Source organism: Gossypium raimondii, chromosome 10, assembly GCF_025698545.1.
Source record: "Gossypium raimondii isolate GPD5lz chromosome 10, ASM2569854v1, whole genome shotgun sequence".
NCBI classification, from domain to species: Eukaryota; Viridiplantae; Streptophyta; class Magnoliopsida; order Malvales; family Malvaceae; genus Gossypium; species Gossypium raimondii.
Genome location: NC_068574.1, coordinates 47561026 through 47572785, shown reverse-complemented (window position 1 = coordinate 47572785; position 11760 = coordinate 47561026). Strand labels below are relative to the sequence as shown.

General features: G+C 33.4%; 2 protein-coding genes across 6 annotated transcripts; one reads left to right on the top strand and one right to left on the bottom strand.

Annotated features, from left to right (window-relative positions):
* Positions 1-1799: 1799 nt before the first annotated feature.
* Positions 1800-3631, top strand: LOC105776624 (GTP-binding protein SAR1A). The gene is made up of 3 exons (XM_012599393.2): positions 1800-2060; positions 2167-2298; positions 3141-3631. Exons 1-3 carry the CDS (start codon positions 1932-1934, stop codon positions 3459-3461), a joined length of 582 nt encoding a protein of 193 aa, XP_012454847.1. The 5' UTR covers positions 1800-1931; the 3' UTR covers positions 3462-3631.
* Positions 3632-4137: 506 nt separating this feature from the next.
* On the bottom strand, positions 4138-10885 carry LOC105776622 (calmodulin-binding transcription activator 5). 5 transcript variants are annotated; one of them, XM_012599382.2, is made up of 14 exons: positions 10654-10885; positions 10444-10559; positions 10004-10129; positions 9351-9466; positions 8777-8865; positions 8571-8616; positions 8334-8451; positions 8054-8170; positions 7920-7978; positions 6994-7392; positions 6140-6837; positions 5281-5827; positions 4624-4932; positions 4138-4546 (listed from the first exon to the last, which is right to left on the bottom strand). In XM_012599382.2, exons 2-14 carry the CDS (start codon positions 10505-10507, stop codon positions 4484-4486), a joined length of 2751 nt encoding a protein of 916 aa, XP_012454836.1. In that variant the 5' UTR covers positions 10508-10559; positions 10654-10885; the 3' UTR covers positions 4138-4483. The 5 variants fall into 5 exon arrangements, with proteins under 5 accessions (XP_012454836.1, XP_012454834.1, XP_052478748.1 ...); XM_012599380.2 differs by having other exon boundaries at positions 10664-10885; XM_052622788.1 differs by having other exon boundaries at positions 8081-8170; positions 10664-10885.
* Between the last annotated feature and the right edge of the window lie 875 nt (positions 10886-11760).

The following is an 11760-nucleotide window of genomic DNA, read 5'->3' as shown; positions in this document are numbered from 1 at the left end:
TTTAAATAAATATTTTATAATAAAATATGAATTTTTATTATATAAATATGAGTATTTGTTTAAATCACGCTTTAACAAATATTGTAATTTAAAGTAAATTTTAATTAAGCAATTTAATTATTAAGTAGAGGTCCCCATGGGCCGGGCGGCCCGACGGCCCGCCCGAAATATGGGAGGGTTTGGGTAAAAATATAGGCCCGAAATATGGGCTTGGGCAAAAAAACGAGGCCCGTTTAGAAAACGGGCCAGGCCTCGAGCACCACTTTTTTGGCCCGGGCCGGCCCGGCCGGCCCGATATAATAAATATATTTATTTTTAAAATTTTTTAATTTTAAAATATTTTTAAAATACTTTTTTTTATTTTTAAATTTTAAAATATTTTTTAATTTTTTTAATTTTTTTAATTTTAAAATATTTTTAAAATACTTTTTTAATATTTAAAATAAATTTTTGGTATTTATTAAAAAATGGGATTGGCTGCCCGGCTTATGATTTTTCCTGCCAGTGGACAAAATTTTAAGCCCATTTTTCGGGCCGGGCTGGGCCCGGGCCTAGGACACGGGCCGAACCTGGCCCGGCCCATGAGCACCTCTATTATTAAGTGTATATATGATATTAATTGTTATAAAATAAACTTTTTATTTTCAAATGGAAATGCTAATATATATATCTAATATATTTTATGTTGAGTTTGTTTCACTAAAAACAACTTTTAGAAAATAATTTTGTAAAATTTGTCAAACAACGAAAAATATTTTACACAGAATTATCCAAACACCAGATAAAATAAATCCATTTTTCAGTAGGAGAAACACAACCTAAGCTAAAAATGTTACCAAATATTATTTTACCAAATCAATATTTAGATACCATTTTGTATTAATTTATGAAATTAAACTAAAATTGTAAAAGAATCAAGCTAAAAACTTTAAAAAACTTTGGGGCAAACACAAATCCTCGTGTTTTTAGACATTAATTATCATCCCCTTAATTTTGCGTTTGGACTTAACGGAAAATTGTGCTACATAGATAATGAGTTAAATGTGAAAGGTGATTCAAAATTAAAGTTTGATGTATACAAATGTATGAATTTAAAATTGATATATAATATTACAAATTATATCAAAATTTACGAATAATTTTAATATTTATCATATTATATTATATTAAGCTCAATCCACTATATTTTTTAAAACTATCACTGACTCTAAATTTTATATATTTTAAAAAATCTAAAATATAAATTCTATCAAATAAATTTTACAAGTTATTTATCGTTAACTGCGGGCATCAGACTTGTACAATTATAAACCTTTTGTGAGTGATCAGTTTCATGAGTAATTGAGATTAGGGTAACTTATTTAATATAATGGAAGTGAAAATTTTAAAAAAATCCATGTTAGCAGCTATTATTTATATTTTTGAAGAATATTTAATTTTATTATATTTTGAAATTTAAAAACTACAGATATAGAGTCCACCAGGAGCGTGTAAAACACATAACATATTTAAAATATTTTTGGTACAAAAAATTAAAATATTAAACACAAATTATTTTAATTATTTCCTCAAAGAAATATTTCCTTTTTTGGGCATATACTAGAGTCTAGACATCAATTAATGTTTATAAAATTAATTAAAAAGAGAGAGAAATTTGACAGTAACATGACCAACAACAGAGGTGCAATAAATTAGTCAAGAGATTGAGCTGTGTAATGCAATAATGTAAACGTTAACCCATTCATTAGCTGGAAAAATAAAAATATTTGTATAAATATAACATTATGTTTTCACATTCTTTTCAATTCAACCCCTCTTAATTCCTTACAAGCTTATATATACACATTTATTTCTTCTTTTCCCCCTTTCAAAGATCCAAGCTTTGGATCTATCATTGCAATCAAGGGAGAAAAAAAAAAAAAAAACAAGCCATGTTTTTATTTGATTGGTTTTATGGGATTCTTGCATCTTTGGGTTTGTGGCAAAAAGAAGCCAAGATTTTGTTTTTAGGACTTGACAATGCTGGCAAGACCACTCTTCTTCACATGTTGAAAGATGAGGTAAAACACAATTTTCTTCAAAAATTTCCCCCTTTTTTGTATTTTGTATTTTTGTGTTTTGTGGGTTGTTGAAACATTGATGATTTTGGGTAATTGTAATTTGCAGAGATTAGTTCAACATCAACCAACCCAGCACCCAACATCTGAGGAATTGAGTATAGGCAAAATCAAGTTCAAAGCTTTTGATTTGGGTGGTCACCAAATCGCTCGCCGTGTCTGGAAGGATTACTATGCTAAGGTAATATTCTTTTTATTATAATGGTATTTGATTTTGTCAGATCTTCATCATTTATATATAATTATGGGGTTGAATCTTTATCAAACAATAGATTTCATCTGTTGATTCTATTTAACTGGCAAAGAACAGTGATTTGGCTTCAATGCTTATCAATAATAGATTTAGATTTAAATTTAGCTTTGGATTTGGATTGCTTCCATTTATTTTTCCAGTTTTTGCTCATTTATGATCCCTAAATCTTCATAAATTTCTCTGTTTCATGTGGGGGGGTTTTTTTTTTTATATATTTTTATCTGCTTGAGTCATTTTCCAAGTAATCTAATTTGGTTGGCTAATCCTGCCTTTATAATCCCAAATAAAGTTTCATAGTGTTTGTCTGATTCATGATTGGCAAATATTTACAATGTATATTGCATCCATGGTCACTCGGATTCACGTGTGAGTGTTGGATACGGGTATGTTTAGTCGTTTCTAAGTTTCTTTTTCATGTATTTGGAGGATACTTGGAGGTCATATCCTATCTCCCTGTGTTACTTCAAGAAAAAATAAAATAAGAGGCCGAGCAATATAGTATATCATTGAAAGCACCATTCTCTTTTAATTCATAGGAAGTGTCCTATTTGTAGCTTTTCCATACATCAATGGATTTTTCATTGATATCAACAATGGATTATATGTGAAAACATAAAAACCCAACAAGCTTCTGGTTTCCAAGTGTTGGCATGCTGTGTAGGATTTTCGGTCCCTATGAAACCCCTTCCTCTCTCCACCTTAGAATGTAATTGTTTGTATGCATGGATGTATGTGTATAGGCGCAAAAGTGTAATTAATGTGGTGAGCAGGTTGATGCAGTGGTATATTTGGTGGATGCGTACGACAAGGAAAGATTTGCAGAGTCGAAGAGGGAATTAGATGCGCTGCTTTCAGATGAAGCATTGGCCAATGTTCCTTTTCTAATTCTAGGCAACAAGATTGACATTCCGTACGCAGCTTCAGAAGATGAGCTTCGTTATCATCTTGGGCTGACCAATTTCACGACTGGGAAGGGCAAGGTCAATCTTACAAACTCCTCCGTTCGACCCCTTGAGGTGTTTATGTGCAGCATTGTTCGCAAAATGGGATATGGTGACGGCTTCAAATGGGTCTCTCAATATATTAAGTAGATAATATCTTCCTAAACCTTTTTATTGCTGTGCCGCTGTATTCCTGCCTTTGTTTGTTGCTTTGTTAGGCCTACTGTTAAGCTCTTTTTTGGGATATATATGAAACTGCATATTACTTTTTTGATAGACACATTACTTTTTTTTTAATATTATAAGCTTAAACATGGAAATTATTCAGGTTTGATTAGGGCGGGTATGAGTACTGCTATTTTCATGGATATTAGATACATTTATAATTGTCCGCATTTAATAATCTATGAAAATGTCATTTAAATATTTTAGTATTTATAGTCCAAAGTTTAACTCGAGTAGGAATAATTCATTTTTAGAGATAATTGTTTGAGCAATTCAAAGTGAAGCTCACACAATCTCTTCTCAAATTTCCAAACCTCAAACATCTTATGGCTGGAGCTTTCTGTATGCCAATTTTCTTTATCCGACACATTATTTTCCAAAACTTTTATTTCTTTTCAGTGTGTGAGCTGAAACAGGGTTTGGGAAGGTAGCAAAAATATTATGAGATTCGAGCTTACAAAGCTATGGATTAGTCAATTCTATCTTTCATCCATAAACAGAAGTGAGAATTTGTCCATTGCCTATGTCCATAGACGATATTAAAAAGATACAAACACTAAATATCATACCTTCAAACTAAATTTTAGATCGAAGATTGAGATTTGCTAGAAACATGTGTAACAACTCTAATTGTGATAATCAAACAAAAAGAACTAAATACATCGAGACCAATTATCAGCTAATTCAGTTTCAACTTACACACAACGTAATTCATGCACAATTAGTCATACACCTATATATACATATAGGTTTACCTAACAAGCTTTTTACCAGATGTTAACCTAATTCCAGAGCAAGATACATTTGTAACAAACTAGATACATACAACATATTTGCTCCGGTTTTACGGTAACATATCTAAGAGGAAGATAGATCTTATGTTTCCAATGTTCTAATATACTTACATATGAAACTACCATGTTGTTATACTACTTTTCTCCGATCCTCTACTTTCTATGGTCTTTGAGCATCATATCCGAAAGAGGGCCGATAAGGCTTTCATATTCCAACTGCAAAAAAATAAAAAGGATTTGTGTTGGTAAACTGGTGTACAAAATAGAGATTTCTTTAGGACAACTTCACATACCGTTGCTAAATCATGAGCCAACTTCATTCTCCGGTATTCTTGCTGTGCTTTCTTTGAACGGAACATAGATTGAACTCGTACAACAGCTTTCTCAACACGTTCTTCAGCTTGTTTTCGGCTGCTTATGTAGTAGGCCTCTTCTACGTAAGTTTCCTGCCTTTGCTCTTCAACTGCTTCGTCTGTGGTTATTTGTAGTCCACGAAAACCTTTTCTCCTTAATCGCCATCGCAAAATTGCTTTTTCAAGCACACCAACTGACCATATAATCTTACAGTACTGCCTCCTTGCTTGGAAGCCCCGGAAAGCGGCCTGTATTTAAATTTTCATGCAATGTCAATTGTTGAAGAATCTTTCCTATTCTAAGCAATCCTCACTTCCTCGGAAAGAATAACCAGATAAATAAAAAGTTAAATACTGTGTCAAAAAATCAGAAATCCAAACAAAATAAGAAATTTGTTTAAGAAAAAGCTATTAAAGCATGAATTTCTGAACCTTTGTGAATATGAGAAAATAGGAAATTTGTAAATCCTAGTTTAATTGGTCCAATTAAAGAGAAATCATGCTTGTTCACAGTCGCCAACAAAAATAAAAGGATTTTGAAATAATACATAGAACACAAGTAAACACGAAATCAGTAAGAAAAGGGAGAGCACTTACTTGGATTTTGATAGCCTGGCGGCGCATATTTAGGAAATCTTTACGCATTTTCCAAGTACGGAACCTATATTGGATGCGGGCAGCAGCAGCCATTTTCCTTTTAGCCTCGTAGTTGCGAAAGGCATGTTGAATCTTCATAGCTGCAATTATACTTCTTGCTTCCTCCTCTGCATTGTAAGACTCAACTGCTTTAGCTCGAACTTTGAAGGAGTGTGCCCTGAATGCAGTGTTTATGCGCGCAGCCGCATCAGCGGCTGTCCTATAAGCAGCTAAAGTTTCCCTCAAATACAGTTCATCTTCTTTAAGGTTAACGAGGTTTGTTGCCTCTGTTCTACTGGTTTGAAGAGACCCGCTAGCATTTCCAGCTAGTGCCATATCGTTGAACTGTGCCACTAGAGCCTCTTCAGAAAGATAAGCAGCTAGCCCATCATAACCATTCAAAGACGCAAGATCAGCAGCAGTGCAACCGCTCGGGTTTTGGGTGGTGGGGTCCGTCACCAAGTTCGGCTTTGCCCCTGCAGATAAAAGAACAGCAACCATTTTTTCCCTGCAAAGTAAGGTTTTTTAAATCAAATAAATAATCCAAAGCTGCTTGAAACAAACTACTGAGAGAAATAAGATCATGTGGAAACAAGACTGTTAATATATTCAACACCTTTAAGTTTCATAACACTCACAGAAAAGGAACAAAGAAATATGCATTCACAATAGACAACATTACTGTCATCACTTCGGACAAAACGATGCTTAAGAGGTTCCAGTTTACAAAACATGAAGCAAGCTTCAAAATTCAAGCAGTGAATTTAGGAAATTTAAGTATAGTGAAAAGTAAATATTTACGATTGCAAAAAGCATGTACCGGCCGTAATATGCAGCCCAATGAAGAGCTGTCCATCCATGTTTATCACGAAAATCCAGTGACAGGCCAGACCATGAAAATAGATAAATAGCCCATGCATAACCAAGAATAGCACACAAATGAATCACTCCTTGACCTTGAGCATCATATTCGGTTGTTTTACTGCCGTAAATTATTCTTTCCAACAGCCAGTCCTTCAGCCTGTTTTTTAAAGCAATTTCAAATAAACTATCTTTTGCTTGTGTAAATGAAGCTCTATTTTCTTCAATTGACTGAATCAAATATGTCCAGCTATTGGATATGTTGCTAGTCTTTTGAGCAAACTTCTTTGCCTCCTTCAAGGAATTTGGTGACACTTTACCCGATAGAATGCTAAGGCTCTTGGAAGTGGAGAAGAGCAAGTAAGCAAGCCTCATCTGCAACCGGAACTCCTCCCACCTGGACTTGTCTTCTAGAGGAACTACTGGGTCATGCAATAAAGGAGCACGATACTCGAAATTGAGAACTTGGCTGATGGGTTTATGTCCATCAAGACTCATATAGAGCTTCACTAATCCTGGGGCATGTTGAGATAGCAAACAGCGATAAACCCCAACTTGAATAGTTTCCACTGGGTAGCATACATCACCGCATACACAAAACAAATTGGACTTAGCAAGATGTTGATAAGCTTGATGAAAGACTCCAGTGACTAAAATCTGCAAATTAATAGATAAATAAAAGTCAAAACACATAACACAACCAAAATTCATGCATGTTACTAAAATGAGTGCAGCAGCAGCAACAGCAGGGGTGATTTCTATCAACCCAAAAACAGAGAGAGAGAGAGAGAGAGAGAGAGAGAGAGAGAGAACCTTTGTCTTCTCAGTTGAATAGGCCCATGCAGGTGATACTTCAGTTATGCTAAATATTTCCCCTGGGGAGGTTAAGGAATCTTGACCAGATGAACTTGAAGATTCTGGCACAGGATCACCCATTGAACATGGAGATCCAGTCACAGTACAGTTTATCCACTTTCCAAAACTGTCCTGACTTTCTAAACCATTATTGATCAAAAGGTCCAATGATTTACCCATCCCTATTGCACTAGAGTCTTCCCTCTGTACAGTAGAATTTACTTCGGTACCTGGTGTTTGATAACAAACACCTCCTGGGGTGTTGAGGTAAGCATTATTACTCTGAGCAACTGGATCAACTAAATTGTCAAGCAATGAAATGTCCGGTGATGAATTATAGGCTGAGATAGGGCCACCCTGCAAAAGTGAAGCAACTTGAGTGGTCATTATCAAGCATTAAGAGAGTAATACAAAATAAGGCAAAAGAGAATATTTAAGTGATCTTCACCATAAACAGAAATGATAACTTACATGTCAAACTAAAATGAACGATAAACATAAATAAATAATAGATGAATATGAAGACGCCTCAAGCAGATACTTCCACGCATGCAAAACTCATAAATCTATGTAAGATAAGCATGCCACATATATGTATAGAGAAGTGTACATATAATAAATGCTACAGAGATCTAGAAAATTATTCAATAGATCTGTAACTTTCAGGTTTCTGCATAACTGGCATGCTAATTTTGGGCATTACATGCATGAGGAAAAATTATTTGGAGGAGATTCAATATGCTCCTTTTGCCTACAAAGACAATCAAAGCTAGTTGCCATGCAGGCTAAAGCAAAGAAGTATAACAAAAATAAACAAAAACGCTCTCTTCTTATAGAGGGATAAGAACTATAGGAACTTGAAAGCTATGAACTGGTTTTCTTACATCATTTGAGAGGCCATTTACCATTTTTTGGTTCCATTGGTCAAAGCAAGTGCTCATGTCTGCCATCATATTAAAATAAGTTAATAATTCAGTAATTAAACTGGGGGTACTACAACTATAAACTAGTCGGTTACCTCCACTAGATACAGCCGAGTCATTACCATCATTTGTCACCAGAAGCTCATCCCATTCAAGTGTATTAATCTCATGAAGAGTCATTTCATGATTTGCATTAATGCTATCACTGAGATCTGTTCACTTTCAAGAACAGTAATCAATGAGAAGATGGTGTATTGATAAGCAGAGAAAACCATGATGACAAAGACATGCTATTCGTGAGTTATCTTTTGCTTGTCAAATAAGAAACTCCTTTATCGTTTACATAATTTAACTTCTAGAAAATTCAACTCTCACCTTTATAATATGCATTAGCGGCTCCAGAATCAAAGTCCTCCATGACAAGCAAAGGAGTAGACTGATCAGTTGTTAAACAGGAATTTGAATTCACAGGTGTGGCTGGAGAACCCTGCAACTTTACCATAAACGGAAAATGTCGGTCACTATCTGATTACAAGGCATAAAGAATAATGAACTGATAATCTTTGCAGACAGTATCTCGAAGTTTTCATTTTTAAGTATTTTAACACCAACCTCCTTTGTTTCACGATAGTGAACAAGAACTATGTTTTCCAGAGTCCTGAAGCAAAAGAAACCATAATAGAAGATTAGGCTAATGATGCCAACATTAACACACACTGTAACATGAGATAAAGTGAGAAAATTTCATGATTTTTATTTCAGAACTAATAATGAGGGGACTAGATAGGAAGGTTAACTAATAGATATAAATTACATACTTATCAAGCAGCCAGTAACACCTGCGAACAAAAGTTGGATTATCTAGGCCGTGTGCATAATATACATGAATCCTTTCTTCATTACCAACCTGAAACGTGAAATACAGTGAAAATATCAATGATCCATGCTTTCTCAAAATAACTACATGTTGGTCATTCAAAAGCATTGGAGATAAAATGCATGTATTTAAGGAGAGGAGATTAAATTTAAATTTAAAAAGGAAAGGAAGAAGCAAGCCAACGCGTAGATACAGCAACCAGAAGATTCTATACAAGTGAAGCTACTTTCTAAACCACAAATACTTGAGATAGGAACATTTAAACATAAGATAATCTTAATGCACAAAGAGAACATTGAATGTATTGCGTGCAGTGTAAGACAACTGTAGAATCTAACAATTTTTATGTACAAACATATAATACAAACAAGTGATATATGTAAAAATAGGACAGTTTCAGAAACCAAGGATTTCAATCCAAAAAAGAAAAAATGCTTTATTCACTTAGCTATATAAGCTGTATAGATAACAGGGTGGTGCAATTTATAAGACCTTATAAAGCAAGAAAATCTCACTTTTAAGTGTTCATGAGCTTCTTTAACAGTCTTCCCATCCTTTTTCTTTTTCCAATTATGACCGTCTTTTCTGAAGTTTCTGAGCATCTTTCGGTCAAACAATACTATAGTACCACCTACAACATCAAGAATACAGTTATTGATTCTATAGAAGGTAGACTTCCTTCTTATTCATTACATGTAAGTATAGAAAGCACAGTTAATTTGAAAGCAAAGTTAAAATTTCCTAGAGTCATAAGTAATGACACTTAGACATTCTATTGCAGCATGGATAACTTTGGCAATCCTAATGAAATACTGAATCAAATAAGTGTTCATTTGATTGATGCCCTTTACATTTTCATACTTTTTATGTGCCTTTTTTTTTTTTCTGCAAAATAGAAAAAATGTACAGAAAGCCAAAAGGCAAAGAATAAAACATGAACGGAAAACAAATGCATTAATCAATCGGAGCCCAAATTTTATCTCAAACAGCCAATTGTTTATAAACTCTTATTATAAACTTAGAAGAACTGAAAAAATGGTAAAGCTCAGGCATATATTTTATTCAATCAGAATTTTCGTGATTAAACATGGAATAGATTATTGCTTCATGGAAATCCGGGAAAACATGAAAAATGGGGTAAAGAAAATGGAGTATTATGAGTAGTTACTTTGGGGCAAGTTCACTGGCTTCACGTGGATGGGGAAGTATTTGTAGTTGGAAAGTATAGCATGAATTTCATTTGGACGTAACCATCTTGACTTTGCCTCTTCCATCATAGTTTGAACATCCAAATCTATCAATAGAAACTAAAATTAGCAAAAGAGAGACAGCCACATAACTATGACATATACAAAGCTTAAACTACTCATCTAGCTCTCAAAGAGCCAAAATAACTCTTACAGAACCTCAATTGTTCAACAAATTAGAAACAAAAAGTAAGAAATTTGCTTACAAAAAGGTAACAAGCCAGAATTCTTTGCAATTTACAAGTAATTAAACAAATTTAAAACGTCAAGTTTAACATATTTTACAAAACTCCTAGAGTGAGAAAATTATTAAAGCAGAATTAGATGAGATAAAAGAAAAGATAGATTCTGTGTACGGTACCTTCCAATGTATAAAATCCATGAATTTCAGTGCCGGCGAGTCGACCCGAACCACTACCGTCCATCGCCACAATCCGATTACGAGAAAAGAATATTCGATTTAATTAACTTTCTACGCTGTAAAAAAGAAGCTAATTTCATCACATTAAACGCATAAAAACGAAGTTATCATAATAAAATATGAAAATAGAAAACAGCTTTAGCCTAAAACCTAGCAAAACCTTGTGCAAAGTGAAGGGTGTGTTCTTGGAGCGTGGAAAATGGAAGTTTTTTTTTTTTTTTTTTTGGTGTTAAAATAAATAATCGAAATTAGTTTATTAATTATGAGATGGCTCTCCTTTATATTTTGTGAAAAGTGATTTGCTGAAATAAAGTGGTTTTTTAAATTTTGTGTGGAGGAGATAACAGTCTACAGTTTGGTCAAGCATTTGCTGTCGGAACCCATGCCTTTGATTTCTGCGCTGGGTCTACTCGTAAACGAGTGGTTTCCATTCCTGAGATGCTTTTTACCTTTCTGTTACTTTTTAGGTCCAATTCTGCTCTCAATCCCTAATTGTCCATAAATTTTCATTTCAGTCACTCATCTTTCAAAAGATTCATAATAGTCACTAACCTTATCAATTTGCCACTCAACTGTTTAGAAAGCTAACGTTGCACCTTCAAATGGTTAATGGTTAATTTGGTCCTTGAGCTATAATTAAAAAATCATTTTGATATTTTAAAATTTTTAACAATAATTGTAAAATAAAAATATAAAATTATTTAAAATAAATAAAAAATCAATGACAGCAAAGAAAAATCAAGAATTTTGCAGCTAATTTTTCATATCTAATCTCATAAAAATCACAGTATTTGAATTTTCAAAATAGAAAATACTTATTCACTTTCATCTTACTCATTTCTTCATTTGCTTTGTTGGTACACTCTCTTCATTTTCAGGTTTACTAAAAACCTAATCAATTTAGTAACTGAAGTTACATAAAAGAAATGATGGGTTTAGAAAAGAGGGTACTTTATATTATAACTTAAAAGAAAAATAAAAATTTCAAAAATTAAAACTTACCCAAGAACTCCCATAGTATAATAGAACATTTTGCTCTTCTCTCTTGCCCTTTTCTTTTTAATTTTTCTTTTTCTCTTCATAATTATCGGAAAATCTTACAAGCAGACTAAGGATAAAAGTTTTTATGATTCTCAAGAATAAAAGCAGTGTTGCAAGCTTAGATTTTGTTTCTTCAAAACTAGAATAGCAACAATCGATCTAATAGTGAAATTTTAATCTTGCATTAAAATGTATTTTACTAGGACTTTTAAGGAT